We start from the raw sequence: 22,007 nt of genomic DNA on the forward strand, positions 1-22,007 counted from the left end.
CCTTTTTAAAAGCACTGTTAACATTCTATTTAACTAAATAACCCAGTCTTTACATTCGAGGAAAAATAGTGGGAGTCTTCATTTCGCTCTGGGGAGGTTGAGTCTGTGCCTGTTCTCTGGTCTCTCCGAGTTTCGGACACCCCACTCCAACTGCAGACAGCAACGGCAAGTTAGCACCTGGCAGGAGAAACCTTGACCAACTCACGCACAAGTACTTTTCAAATCAAGTGTTTTATTTCAAAAGACTTCACAGGAAGCTAAAAGCGAAAAGAACGTGTGAACGTGAACAGACACGTGAGAAACAGGGGCGGTACCGGTGCGCAGGCGCAAGGCCCGTTGTGCGCAAGCGCTCCACGGGAGCCCGAAGGCGGCCACGGAAGCACAGCGCACTTCGGAAAATTAAAACATTAGCTTTACGTTATGACAGCTCACTCTTGAAGTTTCTGGGCTAGAAAATGGAGAAGATTCCCAAGACCTATTTTCTTTCTCAAAGGAATCATCTTCTTGGAAGGCAAACTTCTGCTTAAGTGCATGGGATATCAAAGACACTGGATCCCAATGTGAATCTTGTCTTTTCCTCTTATGAATGGGTCTACCTCCAGGTGACCTATTAAAAAAAAAAAAAAACTTTTTTGAATTAAAGGTTTGTGTAATTTAAGCTCCTTGTTGACAAACGTACCAGAAATATAAGCATAATACATTACAATCTAATTATTCTTCAAGAGGTTGAATATTTTTGCCAAAGAATGGAATCTGGAAGGCACAATGAATTAGGAATCAGAAAACCAAGAAACCGTGTGAGCGGGGCTCCACCACAATCTTGCTGTGACCTAAGAGTATCAAATATCTCACTGTACTGAAGATCTTTTTTTTTTTTTTAAGATTTTATTTTTATTTATTTGAGAGAGAGAGAATGAGAGAGAGCAGGAGAGGGAGGAGGGTCAGAGGGAGAAGCAGACTCCCTGCCGAGCAGGGAGCCCCATGCGGGACTTGATCCTGGGACTCCAGGATCATGACCTGAGCCGAAGGCAGTCGCTTAACCAACTGAGCCACCCAGGTGCCCTGTACTGAAGATCTTTATTTTTTGTTTTTTAAGATTTTATTTGTTTATTTGACAGAAAGAGACACAGCAAGAGAGGGAACACAAGCAGGGGGAGTGGGAGAGGGATAAGCAGGCTTCCCGCAGAGCAGGGAGCCCAGTGTGGGGCTCGATCCCTGGACCCTGGGATCACGACCCCAGCCAAAGGCAGATGCTTAACGACTAAGCCACCCAGGCGCCCCTGAAGATCTTTATTTATTTAATTTTCTAATTTTCCAGTGGAAAATTTAAAGAAATATTTAAGAACTTTTAAGGGGACTATCAAATTCATGAAAAGAAAACCATTAGGCCAATCGTTCATTCAGTCTTCACTTAATGCCTACTATTATACCAGGCTCCATTTTATGCTTTGAGGGTAGAGCCATATCCCCCATGGAACATTCTGGTGACAGAAAATCATCAATGAACAAGTGAGGTCACTGCAGATAGCAATGCATGCTATGAGTAAAATTAAGTAGGTAATGTGACAGTGACTGGGACAACAGCACCTTAGCTGAGATGACCAGGAAAAGCTTCTTTAAGGAGATGGCATCTCTCTATAAGACTCCGAGTCAGTGTTAGTGTGAACATCCAGTGGATACATCAGGAAGGAGCTTGGCATGTGTGAGAAAAAAGAAAAACAGGTACAGCTGGAGTGCAGAGAGTGACATGGGAAGTAGGTCATGAGGTCAGAGACAGAAGCAAGGGCTGGATTCTGGGGGCACGTAGAGGACACAGCAAGGTGTCTGGATTATATTCTAAGCATGACGGAAAACCACCAAAGGGTTTTAAGCAGGGAATGGCCAGATCGAACTCCAAGTTTTATTTTATTTTTTTGTTTTTAAAGATTTTATTTTTAAGTAATCTCACCACTCAGCATGGGGATCGAACTTACAACCCCAAGATCAAGAGTCACATGCTCCACCAACTGAGCCAGCCAAACACCCCTGGACTTCAATTTTTAAAGGATCACCCTGATTACTATATGGAGAAAAGATAAGGAGGCAAGCACGGAGAGAGACCAGTTAGGAAACTATTGCAGAAGTCCAAGCTAGAGATGGTGACTTAGATTGGGGGCAGCAGTTAGATCATGAGGGTACACACATTTGAGCTGTATGCTGACAGAAAGGAAATAGGAAGGAAAGGAAAAGGATGATTCTAGATGTCTGGACTGAACAGACAACTGGGTGATGGTGTTGCTATTTACTGAGATGCAAAAGACTTGGGGCAGAACAGGTTTTCAAGGTGGATGAAGTGGACAGGTAGGAAGGAAAAGTTCTGTTTTGGACATGTGAAGCCTGAGACACATGTGAGACAGGCAAATGATATCAGGCAGGCATGGGGTGCAGAGGAGAGAAATCAGGGATAGAAAAATAAATATGAAGGCCATTAGCATATCCCTGGTATACACAGCCATGGGACTCGGTGAGATCACCAAAGGAAACAATGTGGATATAGAAAGAAGGGGACTGAGGTCTGGGCCTTGCACATGCCAACATGTAGACACCAGGCCCAGAAGGAAGAGTAAGCAAAGGAATAAGGAATGGACGGTGAAGTAAGAGGAAAACCAAGTGTGATTTCCTTGAAGCCAAAGGTAGAAAGTGTTCCCAGGAGGAGGGAACCACAGATCATATCAAATACTGCCATGATATCAGGTAGGAGGAACAATAAGAATTGACCATTGTATTTAGCAAGAGAGTCACTGGTGACCTTGATAAAGAGCAGTTTTCAGTGGAGTGATGGGGACAGAGACCATAGGACAGTGGGTAGAAGAAGGAAGTGAGAAATGCAAACAAACTATTGACAACAAGAATTTATACCAGAAAGAGGAGCAGAGAAACAATAATGCCGGGGACATACGTGTTTTGAAGACAGGAAACACTCAGGTGTGAGGAGAATACAGTAGAGAAGGAAAATTTGATGATGTAGAAGACAGAAGGGATAATTTTAAGTAAAATCCTTGAGATAAGAGAGAAGGGGAACCAGTGACCCAGCAGACAGCATGGACATGAACAATGACACTTCATTCACAGTAACAAGATAGAAGGCAGAGAACATGAACAGTGACTATAAATGTAAAGATGGGGGAAGCCTCATCTGATTCTGCAGTAATGTATAATGCCAGGTTAGTTGTAGAAAACTGAGAGACCAGGGGTAGAGGGGAGAGTCTACTGCCTCCTTGCTGTGTCTCCAGTGATGGTAACAGTTGGAGTCACCATCTGCCAGACTGGGCCCAGTGATACCAGTCAGCCCTCTTGCTGGAACAAGTGTGCCCATCTATCCACAACATTCTTCTCTGTACCAGGTGCCTCACACAAGGATCAAATCATAACCTGGTTAATAATGAAATGATGTAGGGGCTTTCCTAACACTATTATATAGAAAATATATTTATTTTCTCACAAAAAAAACCTCATTGAGGGATTTCCAGATGAACATGGCAGATCTCTGTGAAATCCTACAAAAATGACAGTAAAGAAATGAAAACGACGTATACCCACAAAGACAAAGAAATTATGAGAGAGTGGGTAAGAACCACAACAAAACATTGAAATCTGGAAAGCTAATGAAAGCAAAGATGGTGGGGGATGAGCTGCCTTCCTGAAAACAGGGACTGAGGAAAAGTCTACATACTGAATGAAATGTAAACTCAAGATTGAGTCCACAAGTGCCCAGCATAAGAAATTTAAAAAGGAACTCTCCAGGGCATGGCATCATGAAATTTCCGAACACCAGGACTAAAGAGAAGATCTTAAATGCTTCGAGAATAAAGAAACAGGTTTCATACATGGTGCCAGGAATGAGAATGACATGAGCTTCTGAACAAGAACACTGGAAGCTAGAAATCAATGGAACGATGTCTTCAAAATTCTGCAGAAAAATGATTTTCTGCCACTGTATACCCAGCCAAACTAGCAATGAACTGAGAATAAAATAGTAACATTTTCAGATATGCAAGGTCTTAAAATAATCTCCCTTTTTATAGATCCTTTCTCAGGAAGGTATGGGAAGATAGGACACCCCAGAAATGGGTGAGGCAACACACGAGTGAGGGTAGAGAATGCCCATGATGATGGCCAAGGAAATCCTCAGCATGGCCACAATGCAGAAGGCTTGCGGGAACCAGAGATTGGAACAGGACAGAGGCCTCCTACCAGGGAATTTATTTCAAAAAGAAAAAGAGAAAGAAACTCAGAGAGAGATTAACTGCAATAGAAAATAAAATTATTCAACAAACAAAATGTAATCGTAGCATAGGAAATGGCTTACTTGTGAATGTTTACTGTTATAAGGATGTAAATTCTGATTACTGATTTAAGTAAAAACTAAGGATTTAATTATATTGGGAAGATGAAACAAGAGGTGTATCTGTGTGTATGTGTTAGAGGATAGGATGGCTGGGAGAACATACACTCCTGAGTTTTAACAAAGGGAAATAAATACAGTTAAAGTATCAAGAAATAGCAAAAGAAGTATGTTGTTCCAAAAATACAGATAAGAGGGACACCTGGGTGGCTCAGTTGGTTAAGCGTCTGCCTACAGTTCAGGTTATGATCCCAGAGTCCTGGGATTGAGCCACGCATCGGGCTCCCTGCTCTCCGGAGAGCCTGCTTCTTCCTCTCCCGCTCCCCCTGCCTGCGTTCCCTCTCTTTCTGTGTCTCTCTCTGTCAAATAAATAAATAAAATCTTAAAAAAAAAAAAAAATACAGATAAGACACTAGAAGAGTAAAAAAAAAAAATGGAAAATGATTTTTTCTGGGAGAGGTGTCCAATTGGAGTAAAGAGGAATGAGAGAGAAGACTGGTCTGTGCGTACTTTGATAAATACAATAAATTATTAAAACATCATTAATAGAACTTGGTTCATTTCTCAAGTTATGGTAACATACCGTTCAATAGCACGAAGCTTAACCTTATTCATGTCCTTTAGAACATCCAACATGTTTGGAACATCATGGTTTTTTGAATGACTGTAATTGGTCTTACTATCACCTGGGTGCTGTTTTTTCATTTCATTTGCTGAATTATCTGAGTCACACATATTATTAGATGCTGGCTGTGTGAGAGGAGAACATGCAGGCTGTGGAGAAAAAAGTTGAGGGGGCAGTGGAGGAGGAGGAGGAGGAGGGAGGGGGTGGGGTGGGAAAAGCACTGAACTTGAAAATGGATCTGGTTGGGCACTCAGTTCAGCAGTCCCTGGTGACGGTCTTTGTTCCACACTGCTAGGCTCGTCATTCAAGTCAAAGAAGCCTAAAAACAAAGTACTCTTTTGAAAAATCATGCAAAATTCTCTCCAACATAACACATAACACTAATTAGAACTGAAACAGGAACAATTTCTGTAATGTTACTAAAATAATGATAGGGTGGCCAGGAAAGAGAAGCAATCCCATCTGCTTAGTAATTTTTGTAACAGTCAAACCAAAGAATAAATTTATTTTTAATCCAATTAGGATTGTCTGTGTAGGCGTTTAAAGGGAGGAAGGGTGAGAATGCATTTTAAAAAGAAAATAAAAAGTGCTTTTTCAGTAATTAACATACAATCTGAATGTCATCCTCTATTTTAAAAAAGCTAAAACATAATAAACAATTTGTAGTTAGAAACACTCAAACTGGTATATTCTCTTTATGATGACACTGTAGAAACAAACTATTTTCTAGGCAAGAGCCTAGGATGGGTACTGAGTACTTAATTTTCACAACAGATTTGCTCCCAAAAGACTGTGTTCTTAAGATGACTGCTAAAAAAAAATATGTGTATATCTCACTTTAATTGCTATTATTTATTAATATGTATTATATATTTATATATTATAAATATACAATATGAACATTTCATGTATAATGAATTATACATGTGTGTATATGAATGTGTAGAGATACACGTATGTATTACGTGTGTGTGTTGTTTAAAACAAGTCACATCTCTAAAACATTTAGAAAAAGATCATCTGGAACACATTATTCAACCTCAATTTGGTGGAACGATAGCAGCAATAACTTCAAGCTACAAATGCATGCTCTTCTTTCAAATTAATACATCCTTCCTCATAAATCTGTGCTTTTCTGAAGAGGTAGAAAAGCTTCCTGAGAAAACAGGCTTTTTAATTCAAAAGCACAATCTTCAGCAGTATAGCTGGAACCAAAGCCATCCCCCTCACCACAAATGTGTCTTAGCTTACTCTAAATAAACACCACGCGTAGTAATTGCACAACCCCAACATCCTAGATTTACTGAACGTCACTCACAGGCTGCGCTCGCAACGGACACTATCATTGGGCAGCGCGCCCACCAAACTGCTAGCCCCGCCCCGTCGGACTGAAACACCCCCCCCCCTCACCCGCATGCGCACTGGCTCTCGCTCCCGGTTCCTGCCTTCCCACGATCGCAGCAATCTGGGTACGGAGAAAAGTCAGCTCCTCTTCGAGGGCAGCTATCTTTTTAAATGCTGCTTCACCTACAGGCCCGTCACTTTTCATTCGTTTATTCTGTCTGACAGCAGGTGACAATGGATTCCAAACTGGTTGCAAAGTATGGAAAACTTCCATTTTCTCCTCTTCTTCATGTTTCCATATACTGTTTCTGTGGGTAGAAGGAAAAAGTGGACAATGACAGTGAGAGAGAGGGAGAGAGAAAGAGAAACGGAGGGAAATTTTCCAAGAGCAATAAATTCTTTCAGTTAAAGAGGAATAAAGACACAGAAACAAAAATTGGAGAAGCTCTCTTTATCCCGTGATTGTCTCTAGACTGGCTAAGGACAAGCACAACATCTTGCGTAACTCTATTCTCAATATCTAGAACACAACGGCTATAGGTAACCATAAGTGGTAAGTGAATGAAGGAACAAATCTTGCTCTGAGACTGTAAAACAAAAATAATTACCTGTAACTGTTCTACCTATTAGGTTTAAACACAGTACAAATTGATTTATTTAGAAATGAAGTTGATTTACTTAGAAATTCTACGTATTCTGAATATAAGGTATTGAAAGGCCTTATATTCAGTATTATGTTAGGGGTAAGTTTGTGGTATTCTAACTTTTTTTAAGTAGATAAACCAGTTTGATACATAATAAATTTAGCCGTAATATTTGAATAATTGACCCTTATTGTGCTGATAGCCTATATCTGAATATTACTAACACATAAGTTAGTCCTCTCAAGCAGTAACACATCCTAATTTTGAAATATATTTAACATCATTGCCTGGTACACAGTAAATGCTATATACCTTTTGGTTAAATATATAAATAAATATATAAAATATTTAGTGTAGGAAACAGCTTTCTCCTAAAAATGGACATACTGATTCTGACATCCTTTTAATATTACTCCTTCCTAAGCCTGCATTAAGAGAAATGGGAAATAAAAATGAGAGACACCTAGTCATCCTTATTAGGAAGATATTTAAGACTGTGTAAGACGCACAGTAGTAGAGACAGACAAAAGGCTCATTTAGTATGATCAAACTTCAACACGTGCAAGAATTCAGATTACAGCCCATATCCCATTTTCCAAAGTATATAAAATTACCGAAATCTGAGATAACTGTCTTCTTCATCATTTGCCACACACAAAGTATCAGCAAAAGATGGAACTACAGATCCACAGTTACCAGAGTCTACAGAGTTCAACAGCGGGATTAACTAAAGGAAAAAAAGGCAAAAAAAAAAAAAAAAAAAAAGTCAGAGCACTGCAGGGGTTGGGGGCAGGGGTAAAACACATGCATGCCTATGGAAATTACATAAATTAAAAATCCAGGAATGAAAAGGAAAAAGAATGTTCAAAACCAAACATGCACCTGTTAGATGTGGTATATATATACAATGGAATATCATGCAGCCATCAAAAGGATTGGGATCTTGCCATTTGCAACGACGTGGATGGAACTGGAGGGTATTATGTTGAGCGAAATAAGTCAAACAGAGAAAGACATGTATCATATGACCTCACTGATATGAGGAATTCTTAATCGCAGGAAACAAACTGAGTGTTGTTGGAGTGGGGGGTGGGGTGGGAGGGATGGGGGGACTGGGTGATAGACACTGGGGAGGGTATGTGCTCTGGTAAGCGCTGTGAATTGTGCAAGACTGTTGAATCTCAGGTCTGTACCTCTGAAACAAATAATGCAATATATGTTAAGAAAAAAAAAAAAGAAGAAGAAGGTAGTAGGAGGGGAAGAATGAAGGGGGGGAAATTGGAGGGGTAGACGAACCATGAGAGACGATGGACTGTGAAAAACAAACTGAGGGTTCTAGATGGGAGGGGGGTGGGAGGATGGGTTAGCCTGGTGATGGGTATTGAGGAGGGCACGTTCTGCATGGAGCACTGGGTGTTACGCACAAACAATGAATCATGGAACACTACATCTAAAACTAATGATGTAATGTAAGGGGATTAACATAATAAAAATTAAAAAAAAAAATGCACCTGTTAGCAAGAAACAATACTGAGGAAATGTTATTCTAAAGTCTAAACATGTAGCAGTATTCTCTACCCTGGTTAATGTCATCTATCATAAAACACAAACCAGAAGAATAAAATAAGCTATTCAGGTATTGCTTTGTACCTGCCCAACTCTGAATATAATTACTTAAAGAAGTAAACACAAAAACATACAAGAAATGACTTGTTTCCAAGAATAAGCTAAAGGTTTTTGGCTTGCAGGAAACATTTCTTCTTCTTTTGTTCTACTCTGTCTCTAGTACCTAAGATTATTTTATACATAGTACTTAATGCCTGTTGACTGACTTACCTCAAAATTAGGCCTGGGACAAGGTTCTAGAGGAAGAATTTTCCCAATAATACGAACAATACTCCGAGCTGATCCATAGTCTTTATTTTCTCTAATCTGCAAAACCTGTTTATACATAGAGTGTTGTTTTTAAAAAGTACTCTGTTAAAGCCTGTTTATATACTTTGAAGAAAAGCAGATGTAAATGCACTAACACTTATTTTGAAAAAGATAATACAGAATGGCATACTCAAAGTATTTTCTTCAAAGAATTAAACTTTAGTCATATATGAATAAAGGATGGGAGTTAACCTATATAATATTCCAGGAAGAAAGGTCTTTTAAGAAAGTACCACAAATTCATGTTTGTTCTATTTCTGATAATGGCAATATACCTTTGGGAACTTTATTCAGAAAAATTGCCTCCCCTCTTCCCAGCTAAACATATCTTTTGGCCCAATCAAAAATTGACAGTTTCAGTTTCTCAAGCATGAGGCAGTACAGAGTAAACTCCTGTAATTCCCTTTAAAGGTGAGATCCTTTTCAGGGTAATAAATTAATCTGGCACTAGATGATTTAAGAATTCTTTACTTAGAGTGCAATATATCTACTAGAAGTCAGTTCTTAAAAAGAGGATAGAAATTAAATGTGCTACTGTAATTCAAATACCACCTTGTCTTTTGCCTTGGGCCTTCCAGACTGGTATAAACTATTCCCACAGGAACCTTCCCCAAAACATGACATAACATTTCTGCTCTTGGCAGAGATTTCAACACAAAGAAAGCACTTCCTCTCTTTAAAAAGCATTAAAACTTGGACTTTTCATTTTTCCTCAGATCCCATAACAAGGACAAATTTTATTACAAGCATCAGATATAGGTAGCATCCTATCAGCATCTTCTTGGAAGTATCCAATAAGCAGATGGATATACAGTCCTAGAACTCAGGAAAAAACATCTGGGATTTAGATGGATTTGGGAATCATCAGCAGACACAATACATGATAGGTAAAAATCGAAGCCATTTGACTAGTTGAGAAAAACGGGCTAGAGAGTAAGATCCGGAAGCCATTGGCACACAGAATGCCATCCCTCTGCTTTTAAGTCGTAAGGGTTCTGAACGTATCCAATCATATCCAAACACCTGACTCTAAGATTAAATACTAATTCCACCAACCAGCCTCACAATCTTCCATCAGTTCTGCTAGCTCAGTCTCCTTAACGTCCTCCATGAATTCTGTATTCATTGTCCACTCACCCTTAAAGATTCTCTGCCACTTGGCCCTGTTCTGTTATCCAACTGAATTACCCACTCACTATTCATTAACAAGGACATAAGCTCTTTTGGGTTAAGCGATTTTCCCCTTCGTTTCAAAGACAAGCCAATATTATCCTAACTGCCAAGCACTTACCCATGTGCCCAGAGGGCCTGGCTCTAACTCGAGCCCTGGAACCAGCTGTTTTCACCTCTCTTCTAATGCCAGATTCACATTCCTCTACACATTTGATTCTCTCTGCTCTCAGGAGCTTCCTAGGCTCTGAATTCCTAAACTAGTTCTAAGGAGTACCATACAATAGGACACCTAACTACATATAACTTTATTTCATTTGCAGTTTTCTCTTTGCTCCATTAGATTGTGAAGTCTTTGCAGGCAAAGACAAGTTTGTGTTGCTTTTCAATCCTACAGCGTAGTAGTTCTTAACAATAGGTATACTAGAATCACCTCGGAAGGTGGTTTCCAAGAGAAATAAAACACAAACCACATATGTAAAATAAATTTTCTAGTAGCTACATCTGAAAAGGTAGAAAAAGGTGAAATAATTTTCTTAGTATATTTTATTTAACTCAATATGTATATATTATCATTTCAACATGTAATCAATATTTTTAAAATGGCATTATTTTATATTCTTCTTTTCATACTAAGTCTTCAAAATCCCTTGTATATTTCACACCTATGGTAGATCTCAATTCAGACATTTCAAGTGCTTGAAGATGACATCTGGCCAGTGGCTACCATGTATATTAACTAGCACAGCCTGAAGTATACAGATCCTGGACCTATTAAGACTAGAATTTCCTCCAGCCTGAGCAATTATATTTAAAGTGTTCCGTAGATCACTCAAATGCACACTCTTCCTAAGAACCACAGGCCTGGAGGTTTTGCTACAGTGAGGGCTACTCACTGTACATAAATAGCCACCCAACTCTTGGTTAACTTGGACGGTACCTTCCTGTCTTACTCTGCAAGTTCCATCCTGACAAACTCCTGTTCTTCTCTCTCATCCCTTCACTGCCATTGACCATCTTCACCATTCTGATGCTTTCCCCTCCTTTTTCTATTCCTCATCCAGCACCCTCATTTTGACTTTACTGATTTGACTTTCCTACCAAGCAGAGAATTTCAATAGTTTCAGTGATAGGCTGAGTAAACTACCCCAACTACTCTTAGCTGGAGAAAAGAAACCACAAAACAACAATATTCAGAAAGACTACAAATCCATGCTGACTTCAGCTGAGTATTCTGCACAGGTATTCTGCAACCCCTTCAGAACATGTTTTGTTCTCTATCATGTTGCCCAAAGCAATCACCAATCTCTGAAATCTCCAATGCCACCATTTCTATTACCTGCCAGTAGCCTTGACTTCGCTCTTAACTGAGAAAACTGAGAACTCCATGGTGACATACCTCAATTTTCATTTCTCTCCATTCAAAACCTCTCCACCCTCTCTCATTTTTATCCTCCTCGACTGTCCATCTTTTTTCCAAGGCTTATTTATTTATATTCCTTTTCCAACTACCTTCTCCAGGGCACTGCTCATTTCATTTGAATCTTTTTTCCTGTCTATGAGGTTCTTCCCCAATGCTTGCAAACATGAAATATCTCTAATATTGGAAAGAAAACAAAATTTCAATTTGATGGTCACTCTTGATCTCTTTTCACAAACTTTTCAAACAAAGGTGCCGATGCCATCTCCTTTCTTCAGTCATTCTTCAAAATACAAGGCAGCTGCCGCTCTCCACCTACAGAAACCCCTAAAGGCATCAATAATCTAATGATAAGCAAATCTTCAACTATTACTCAAGTTGCCATTATCTTTGATCCCACTATTTCTGAAATTCAAAATGCACCAATAATATCCAACAACTTCCATTATGTCAAAATCCATGAATTCAAATATCAAAATAATACAGATAACCTCAAATCTGAATCTCTTTTTCCTACTTTTTTTTTTTTTTTAAGATTTTATTTATTTTTTTGACCAGAGAGATACAGCAAGAGAGGGAACACAAGCAGGGGGGGTGGGAGAGGGAGAAGCAGGCTTCCTGCCGAGCAGGGAGCTGGATGTGGGGCTCAATCCCAGGACCCTGGGATCATGACCTGAGCCGAAGGCAGACGCTTAACGACTGAGCCACCCAGGCACCCCCTTTTCCTACATTCTAGAACCATTTAACTATCTGCAGGATATTTGTATTTATATAATCAAACAGCACATCTGGCTCACCTTAGCTCCCTACTCAAACTAGTTCCTCATACTGAATTGCCCATTTATAATATTTATAATATAACAATTGCCTACTTATAATTTATAACCACTCTTCAACTTACTTTTGTTTAAAATCTTGAAAGTATCCTTGACTATTATTCTCTTCTAATTCACAACAAATAGCAACAATTTGCCCATTCTGTAAACTCAACTATTCTTTCTTATATTCAATCTTGTATTATAGTCTGTATGTTTCTTATTCCTCATACTATATTTTAAGCATCATGAATGCAAGAACCATGTTTTGCTACTCTGTATCAGCTGCAGAACCAAGCATATTGTCTTAGATGTAGTAATGCTCCAGAAGTAGAGAAAATTGGATTTGCTTATAATTCTCAGACCCAAGTCATCCTCTCTCAAGATGTATGCTGAATTTGAGCTATAACTTGCATTATATATCCAAATACCAAACTTAAGTTACCTTAAATAAAACCACTAGGTAATTAAAAATATATTTTGTCTATGAAAGTCATATCCATATTTTGCTGCATTTGCTTCTTTTGCTGGCATTTTACCTATCCCGTAAATAGGTTACTAATAATCTTATCCTTTTTTTTTTTTTTTTAAGTAAACGCTACCTCCAACGTGGGGCTCAGACTCACAACCTGGAGATCAAGAGTGGCATACTCTACCAACTAAGCCAGCAGGTGTCCCTAATCTTATCCCCTTTTTAACTCAAACTACCAAAGGAATACTATTGCAAACTCATCTTTGTTACACCTTAAAAGAAGTAATAATTTCACCTTAAATGTTTACATACAGATCATTTTCAAAATAAGACTCAACAACAAATACAACAGGTTCATTCAAATCCATTAAAAGACATTTACCTGGTCTATGGGAACACCAAAATATTCCAGCATTTCTCTTAAGATATTCAGTATGAGTGACATTGATGAAACAAATACATAAGCGAATTCAAGGAAACATTATCAGTTTCTTGATACCTTCTGGAAAAATAATTTAGAAAATATTACTCTTGACAAAAAAAACAAACAAAAAAACAAAAAACGAATGCCCAAAACTGTATTAAGTAACCTGGAGAAATCCTTTCGTTTCACATTACACCATATACTAATTTCTTTTGGCCAGCAGTATTTTGAAGGAAGTCAAAGAGAAAAAGAGGAATGGAGAAGTGGGGATGGGCTGGTAAAGGAAACTTCAATTTATCAGTTAAGTTGCATTAAAAGTTCATAGGATGTTTAAGTCTTCATTAATAAATATCAACCAACAATGGATTGGACACTTGGCAGGAAAGCCTTTAGGTTAGTTACGACAGCGAAGTCTCCGCTCTCCTGAAAGCTCTGGGCTGAGGAGATGGATGAGTTCAGATCACCCTTGAAAGAAAGGAGGCAGAGGGCCGACACAAGGCTTTAGCAAATGAACAGCAGCTCTTTCTCACAAACGAATCGGGGTACCATCCACCCTCCTCATTTTAAAGATAAGGAATATGAACTCCAGATATACGACGTGACGTAGTCACCCAACTAGTGAGTAACAGACCGAGACTAGCGCCCTGTCGTGTCACTCGCTTTGGCCGCAAGCCTCCTCAGAGGCTCTCCTAAACCCAGCATGGTCGCCTTGCTCACCCTCCTCCGAAGTCGAGCCTCCGAGCAACCACCGGAACATCAAGCTGCCTCGAATCCGCAGTCTGCGAAGCTCGTAGTGCACACGTCCTGGTACAGGAGCGCTCGGACGTCCACCCGTATTGGCCCGCGCACCTCAGTTTGCAGGCCACAGACAGTAACGACGCCTCCCACCGACCCGGGGCTGGGCACTGGTACCCCCTCGCTCAGCCCGGGTACCTCCGCAGGAGGCGCACTCCCATCTCGCCTCTCCCCCCCACCTTGCAGCTCGCCCCCAGGACTGGCGCAACTTCCGCGTTCCTGGACGAAAATCAAATTCCGCGGGCCAAGCCCGTGCCCGATCTCATTGGACAAGGCTAAAGACCGCTGCTTGTGATTGGCTGCGGAATGCCGTCGTTAGTTACGGTTATTTGGCGCGCCGACTGGGATTTTTCCTCCTCCTTCTTCTAGGGGGCGGACCTCCCGCGAGGCAGCCAATAGAAGCCTATAGACAGCTGGTGGGCGGGGCGGGGGCGCGCGGAGATGGTGACGCACGTGCAAGACCTGTCTTTAGGTTCCTCCAGGCTAAACTTCTGGTGCCTACAGCCGGGCGTTTTGGAGCCGTTATGGGTTTTGAGACAGGCCCGCGATCCAGAGTTCGTGCCAGTTCGCAGAGAAAGTGTGTCGTCCCCTACACCCAGACCCTAAGCGGGGCCGCTCTCCCAGGTACTCTTGCCGTGGAGTCGCTATTTATTGTTTGACCATTTCATTCAGCGAACATCTATTATATGCTTATGGGACTCGCAGAAGCTAAACACAGTCCTGGAGGGATGTGTAGCTGTGCAGTACTTAGAAGGTTCACTAACCAAACGCTTCTGGTTATCTAGGCTACCAGATATGGGCTCGACGTTAACCTGGCCTAAACGTTTAGAGAATGCTTAAGTGAGGACTAAGTCATATCAGGTGATAACCCAGTTTTTTTTTAAATTCTGATCTGGAATCACTGGCTTCATAAGAGACAGCAGCTTCTTTTTCGTATTTCAGGTAAGGATGCGCTGGAGTGACATGACCAAGGTCAACTGTGCCCGGTGCTAACTTAAAACATTAAAAAAAAAGGGGGGGGATATTTTTCTCTATGGCCCACATTTATTCAATACGGAAAGTCTGTTAATGTGCCAGGCACTATTCCAAGCCATAGGGAACACAATAACGGGCAAGACCGGTAAGGTCCTTGCCGTGCTGGAGATTACATTCTAGTGGAGATGTTTTTTGTTATTTTTTGTTTTTTGTGGGGCTTTTTTGGTTAAAGATTTTATTTATTTCACAGAGAGGGAACACAAGCAGTGGGAGTGGGAGAGGGAGAAGCAGGCTTCCCGCTGAGCAGGGAGCCAGATGCGGGGCTCCATCCCAGGACGCTGGGATCATGACCCCAGCCGAAGGCAAACGCTTAGCGACTGAGCCACCCAGGCGCCCCGAGATTTTTTTTTTTTAATAGCATCTCTCCACTCTTATTTTTCTTTTTAGCACTTATCACCATGTACATTCTTGCTCCTCCTATCGCCAAACTAGAATGTAAACTCCAGAACAGGTACTTTGTTTTGACCCATACTGTTTCTGTAGTGCTTTAGAAGACTGCCTAGTATATGGGGGGCGCGGGCCTGTCAGTGGAGTTTGCAACCCTTCATCTCAGGAGGGGTCATGAGTTGGCGAACTTAAAAAAATGAAATAAACACTTAGCGTGCCTAGTACATACAACGGGCAATCAATACTTGTTGACTAAAATAACTAGATATGGGATGAGAGGGAATGAACAACAGAAATGACTTGCAATTAAGTAACTGGCAGACTATCCCAACAGTCCAAACTAGATGATGATGAAAGTAGGGGCAGGAGAGGGCTGTTGGACAATGAAGAAGGCAAACAGATCAGCAACCCTACATGGAATCAGTAATTCACAATTTTCTCAAGTTCCTTGTCTTTTCCTTTTGTGGATCTTGTAACCTCCTCCCTTTCCAGTCTGATATCAAACAGCATCTAATAGGGCCACAACAACACTTCCCTTGAGAACATTACAAGTTACCAGCACTAAAGCTACCTTCACCCTTCACTATTAATAGAGCTTCACATTCAATTCTGATTTAAGTAGCAAGCAAGATGGGCCCAGGTCAAATGCTACACCCTCCATGAATGCTTTGCTGACAACTTAACCCTAACATTCTTCAGAGAGCTTTCCTCCATTTTATGTTTTCTAAGCCTTCATACATACTCCCATCTTGATAACCTTTAGTGAGATTTTTTTTTCACTTTTCCTTTATTTTTTTATTCTTATGTTAATCCCCATACATCATTAATTTTAGATGAAGTGTTCCATGATTCATTGTTTGTGCATAACACCCAGTGCTCTGTGCAGAATGTGCCCTCCTCAATACCCACCACCAGGCTAACCCATCCTCCCACCCCCCTCCCCTCTAGAACCCTGTTTGTTTTTCAGAGTCCATCGTCTCTCATGGTTCGTCTACCCCTCCGATTTCCCCCCCTTCATTCTTCCCCTCCCGCTACCTTTTTTTTTTTCTTAACATATATTGCATTATTTGTTTCAGAGGTACAGATCTGAGATTCAACAGTCTTGCACAATTCACAGCGCTTACCAGAGCACATACCCTCCCCAGTGTCTATTACCGTCACCCCATCCCTCCCACCCCACCCCCCACTCCAGCAACTCTGTTTGTTTCCTGCAATTAAGAATTCCTCCTATCAGTGAGATCATATGATACATGTCTTTCTGTTTGACTTATTTCACTCAATACCCTCCAGTTTCATCCACGTCGTTGCAAATGGCAAGATCTCATTCCTTTTGATGGCTGCATAATATTCCATTGTGTATATATACCACATCTTCTTTATCCATTCATCTGTCGATGGACATCTTGGCTCTTTCCACAGTTTGGCTATTGTGGACATTGCTGCTATAAACATCGGGGTGCACGTACCCCTTCAGATCCCTACTTTTGTATCTTTGGGGTAAATACCCAGTAGTGCAATTGCTGGATCATATGGTAGCTCTATTTTCAACTTTTTGAGGAACCTCCATACAGTTTTCCAGAGTGGCTGCACCAGCTTGCATTCCCACCAACAGTGTAGGAGGGTTCCCCTTTCTCCGCATCCCCGCCAACATCTGTCGTTTCCTGACTTGTTAATTTTAGCCATTCTGACTGGTGTGAGGTGGTATCTCATGGAGGTTTTGATTTGGATTTCCCTGATGCCGAGCGATACTGAGCACTTTTTCATGTGTCTGTTGGCCATTTGGATGTCTTCTTTGGAAAAATGTCTGTTCATGTCTTCTGCCCATTTCTTGATTGGATTCTTTGTTCTTTGGGTATTGAGTTTGATGAGTTCTTTATAGATTTTGGATACTAACCCTTTATCTGATATGTCATTTGCAAATATCTTCTCCCATTCTGTCGGTTGTCTTTTGGTTTTGTTGACTGTTTCCTTTGCTTTGCAAAAGCTTTTATCTTGATGAAGTCCCAATAGTTCATTTTTGCCCTTGCTTCCCTTGCCTTTGGCTATGTTTCTAGGAAGAAGTTGCTTCGGCTGAGGTCAAAGAGGTTGCTGCCTGTGTTCTCCTTCTGGATTTTGATGGACTCCTGTCTCACATTGAGGTCTTTCAACCATTTGGAGTCTATTTTTGTGTGTGGTGTAAGGAAATGGTCCAGTTTCATTCTTCTGCATGTGGCTATCCAATTTTCCCAACACCATTTGTTGAAGAGACTGTCTTTGTTCCATTGGACATTCTTTCCTGCTTTGTCAAAGATGAGTTGACCATAGAGTTGAGGGTCCATTTCTGGGCTCTCTATTCTGTTCCATTGATCTATGTGTCTGTTTTTGTGCCAGTACCATGCTGTCTTGATGATGACAGCTTTGTAATAGAGCTGGAAGTCCGGAATTGTGATGCCGCCGGCTTTTTGACATTACTATTTTCCACTATTTTTCACGTAAATGAGTGAAATTTACTTGAAATTTCTTTACGTGAAATTTACTTCTTCTGCCATTTAGAATGATGCAGGATTCAGGAAAGCTGAATTTTACAGTTACCTTTTCTGTTGTTTTTGAGTAGCATTCAGAAATATGGTGGCTTGCTTTGTAAGATCGTCCTGGTTGTGTTCCCTTCCCCCAGTTTGACCCAGGCCCTACTATTGTCTCTACCCTGTTTAGTGATTCCACTTTCAGTACTTTCTCCTCAGTATGGGGGTCCTGTCCTTAAAAGGGAGTTTTGTCTTGACAGGTCTGTTTTTTGAGAGTTCACTAGGGTAAACTGCTCCAGTCTCTCCAATCCTTACTGTGGATACCTTGCATTCACAAGGGAAAAGACAAAAGTCCAAATTTCAGTTGACTAATTTGAGATTCTGCTTTTCTCAAAGTCTTTCAGAAGCTACCTCAATTCTTCCTTCTATTCACATAGAAACCAGTATCAGGCAGGCTGGTAGTTCTCCCCATCTGCTCTTTAGAGGTTCATCACCTAGCTTAATTGCAAATGCGGTTCATAGATATTTGGTTTTGCCATCCAAATGTATTTTTCCATTTTCCCAAACTACTAATACATTATAGTTAATCATCATGCTATCTTCTGGATCCCCAACACCAACAATTTTTTATACATATTTACACCCAATGCCAGGCATACTTTTTCACTGAATAAACGGAAGGAGAGAGGCTGAGGGCTGGTTTGGACAAAGGCTAGAAAGATGTGTGTACTCAATCTTGCCCACTGCCCAGCAGAGTCCCATTAGCCTGTGCCACAAGCTAAATTTCTGGTGATAGGTGAATTCAAATTACTGTAATTATCTTAAGTAGTGGGATAGAATACAAGTTAACATTCTATCAAAATAAGAAATAGTCTCTCCAACGTTAACCACAGGGTCTCATGAAAATGTGATCTCCAGATTGGGATGCACCCACCCAGAAAGTTCATTTAAATATTACATTTCAAAAAGAAAAATACTTAAGGCCCCTTTTCCTTCTGTTCTGCCTACACTTGAAGCCTCTCAGGGGTAGTACCAATGCAATACACTTAAAACCAGTGCTATTTAAAAGATTACACACCTTTTAAAAATTAAACCTTTACAATTATTTATTCAAAAATTTCAAATATTATTTGAGAGCAATTAAGACCAAGATTTTCCTTGCTATTAAAATATTTCAAAATAAACTCTCCTGAAAATCTCATTTTGTCTTGACAATAGTTAAAACTGTATTTCAATGTCTACCATATATCTATACTATAGTAATATCTACACTGTAAATTGCTATTTACTTGTAGTGATATATTAAAATTATAAAATCTAAGTTAAATGTTTATAGCCTAAAAGCAGGATTTCTTTTTATTTGAACCCATAATTATTTAAAAGAAAATCTAGGTTATGCTTAGTATTTGAATCCAAAGGTCTTAGACAAAAATAGACTACTACAGCTAGACCTCTCTAAAAGCATAAAGGTGAACTGCTGCTTGATTTTTCTGGTTCCATTTTTTTAGAATATTCATAGGACTTCCTAGATTCTGTAATCTGTTTCCTGCTACAGTCATATATGTTCACAAGAAGGTATGCCTTGAATTCTTGTCAATCACTTAAAAAGAGTTGGTTAAAACCTAGAACACAGAAAAAATAAAGTATGCCCTTCCAGTCTTATTCTGCTTCTGGATCACCCAGTCAGCTACACATCACTGCTACTGTTTACATTTAGCCCTTTTCATTTTTAGTAACAATCAACTCATAATTTTCAATACAGTCATGGCCCCAAGTAACAGCAATAAAGATATCCTGTATCATAAAAATTCCAAGTGACTGATTTATTATCTTACAGCTAATAACAAATTATTTGCCACCCAAAGATAAGAATATGGCGTAAGTCTTAAAAAAACAATCTAAGTTCATTCCTATCACAACACTGAAAAAAAATGTAGCAAAATGCAGTATTTTTTATCACTGGTAACTTCAGTTGATAACATACAATTTAATAAAGCAACCACCTGAGAGTTTTTAAAAGGTAACCTTAATCCTAAATTAAGTAATACAGAGAACTAGGAAAAAAGTTTAGCCTCAGGCAGCACAGCATTCCTGACAGAGATCCAGATTCTCCATACTTCTAATAAGCAGAAAACTTGCTTTTCACAAGCTAGCTACTCTTACTTGTCATGGAACCTGGGTGGCTCAGTCGGTTAAGGTTAAGAGCATCTGACTCTTGATCTTGGCTCAGGTCATGATCTCAGGGTCGTGAGACCGAGCCCAGTGTGGGGCTCAATGCTCAGCGGGGGGTTTGCCTGAGATTCTCTCTCCCTCTGCCCCCGCCCCCGCTCATGCACGCACACGTGTGCATACTCTCTCAAATAAATAAGTCTTTAAAAAAAAAAAAAAAACCTAGTTGTCAGTTAGCTCATTGAGTCAATAAGTCTATGTACGTATGGTTCTGGTTCTGTCCCCTCTAAATATGGAACATGTTAAAATGATGAGGCAGGACAAAGTAATACAACATGTCCTTCCTGATCCTACAGAATTTGAATTTGACTCTATTTCTTCTTTAAAGGGAAAGCCCTATAAATACTTGAGGACTGCTATCAAGGACCCATCCCAGTCATCATTGCTCTATACTACAGTAAACATACCTTCTCCATGTTGGTGGGAACGCAAGCTGGTGCAGCCACTCTGGAAAACAGTATGGAGGTTCCTGCAAAAGTTGAAAATAGAGCTACCCTACAACCCAGCAATTGCACTACTGGATATTTACCCCAAAGATACAAATATAGTGATCCGAAGGGGTATGTGCACCCCAATGTTTATAGCAGCAATGTCCAGAATAGCCAAACTATGGGAAGAGCCAAGATGACCATCAACAGATGAATGGATAAAGAAAATGTGGTATATATATATACAATGGAATAAAAGAAAAGAAAAGAACCCATCTCAGTTACCATTTCTTTATAGTACACATTCCTTTTCCAACTTACTCACATGACACTATTTTAGACCTCAAGCTCCTGGTTCCCCTTCCTTTAAACATACTGTTTACTCTTAAAAACATGATACTCGAAACAATACACAAGAGTGACATGAGCCATGTATAAAAAGATTAATGATCTAATGTCTGTTCACCACAACCTGAAATCTATTCAGCACATTTTAAAGCAGCTTAGACTGTTTTAGCGACAGCCATAAAATAAACTGGCTGATACCAATCAAACCTCTATACATACACAATTATATCATTCACTATACATTCAAGGAGCATGTATTTCATATCTATAGTATGTATGCATACACAATGCATGATGCTCAAAACTAAACATTTATTCTGGGAAAGGAAGACATTTAAATGGAATGAGCTGCTAGCCTAAAAGAATGTGCTACATTCAATGAGGCCAAAAATGAATTTGGAATTTTTGCTAGCAGATTTTAAGATAGGTAAGTGAATGAGTGGGTAAGGCACAAAGGCAAAAAACCAGCTCACGTTGTTCACCTTGACTAAGTTTAGGCAGTAGGAAGACACTGAAGGGTTTTAACTTAAAAATGACATTAATTTTAAAATGAAAAACATCCCTTTAGATGGCAACTGATGAATGAAATTTAAGGGTCAAAGAGTCCAAATTAGGAGTCTACTGCAGCAGCTGAGGTATCTTTACCACAAATTACAAGGGTTAAAAAGCAGACAACACTGTGATTTTGAAATTTGAATATCATGACCAAATGTATGCATAGACTATAACCATATACTGACATTAACCAGTTAAATTTGGTATTTTATTATAACTTTCTTTTCATGCTTATATTTGGTGATGATACTCCATTTCTTTCAAAAAATTCAAAGTGTACTTAACATTCCCCTCAAGGCAGCTTTAGAAGTACCCTAATAAAAAGTTTATAGTTTTCCCTTTTTGGTAATTATGACCTTCCATAGTCAAGGGCCAGATAAGGTAGCCAATAAACAACTATTCTGGAGGAGGAGAATGGTATTCTTTTTCTGTGGCTTTACACATTCCATAAAATTCGCCAATTACTATGACAGTACCAGGAAGTTATCATTGCCAA

The 22,007-nt window shown here is 39.8% G+C and overlaps 1 protein-coding gene across 2 annotated transcripts; it reads right to left on the reverse strand.

Annotated features, from left to right (window-relative positions):
- Window positions 1-215: 215 nt before the first annotated feature.
- On the reverse strand, window positions 216-15,161 carry MTFR2 (mitochondrial fission regulator 2). Of its 2 annotated transcripts, XM_034990741.1 has the most exons (7): window positions 13,951-15,155; window positions 13,192-13,311; window positions 8,834-8,938; window positions 7,612-7,724; window positions 6,420-6,661; window positions 4,968-5,328; window positions 216-607 (listed from the first exon to the last, which is right to left on the reverse strand). In XM_034990741.1, exons 2-7 carry the CDS (start codon window positions 13,252-13,254, stop codon window positions 400-402), a joined length of 1,092 nt encoding a protein of 363 aa, XP_034846632.1. In that variant the 5' UTR covers window positions 13,255-13,311; window positions 13,951-15,155; the 3' UTR covers window positions 216-399. The 2 variants fall into 2 exon arrangements, with proteins under 2 accessions (XP_034846632.1, XP_034846633.1); XM_034990742.1 differs by lacking the exon at window positions 8,834-8,938 and having other exon boundaries at window positions 13,951-15,161.
- Window positions 15,162-22,007: the final 6,846 nt, after the last annotated feature.

This window comes from Mirounga leonina, unplaced genomic scaffold (genome assembly GCF_011800145.1).
Source record: "Mirounga leonina isolate KUSES-001 unplaced genomic scaffold, KU_Mleo_1.0 Mir_53, whole genome shotgun sequence".
NCBI lineage: Eukaryota > Metazoa > Chordata > Mammalia > Carnivora > Phocidae > Mirounga > Mirounga leonina.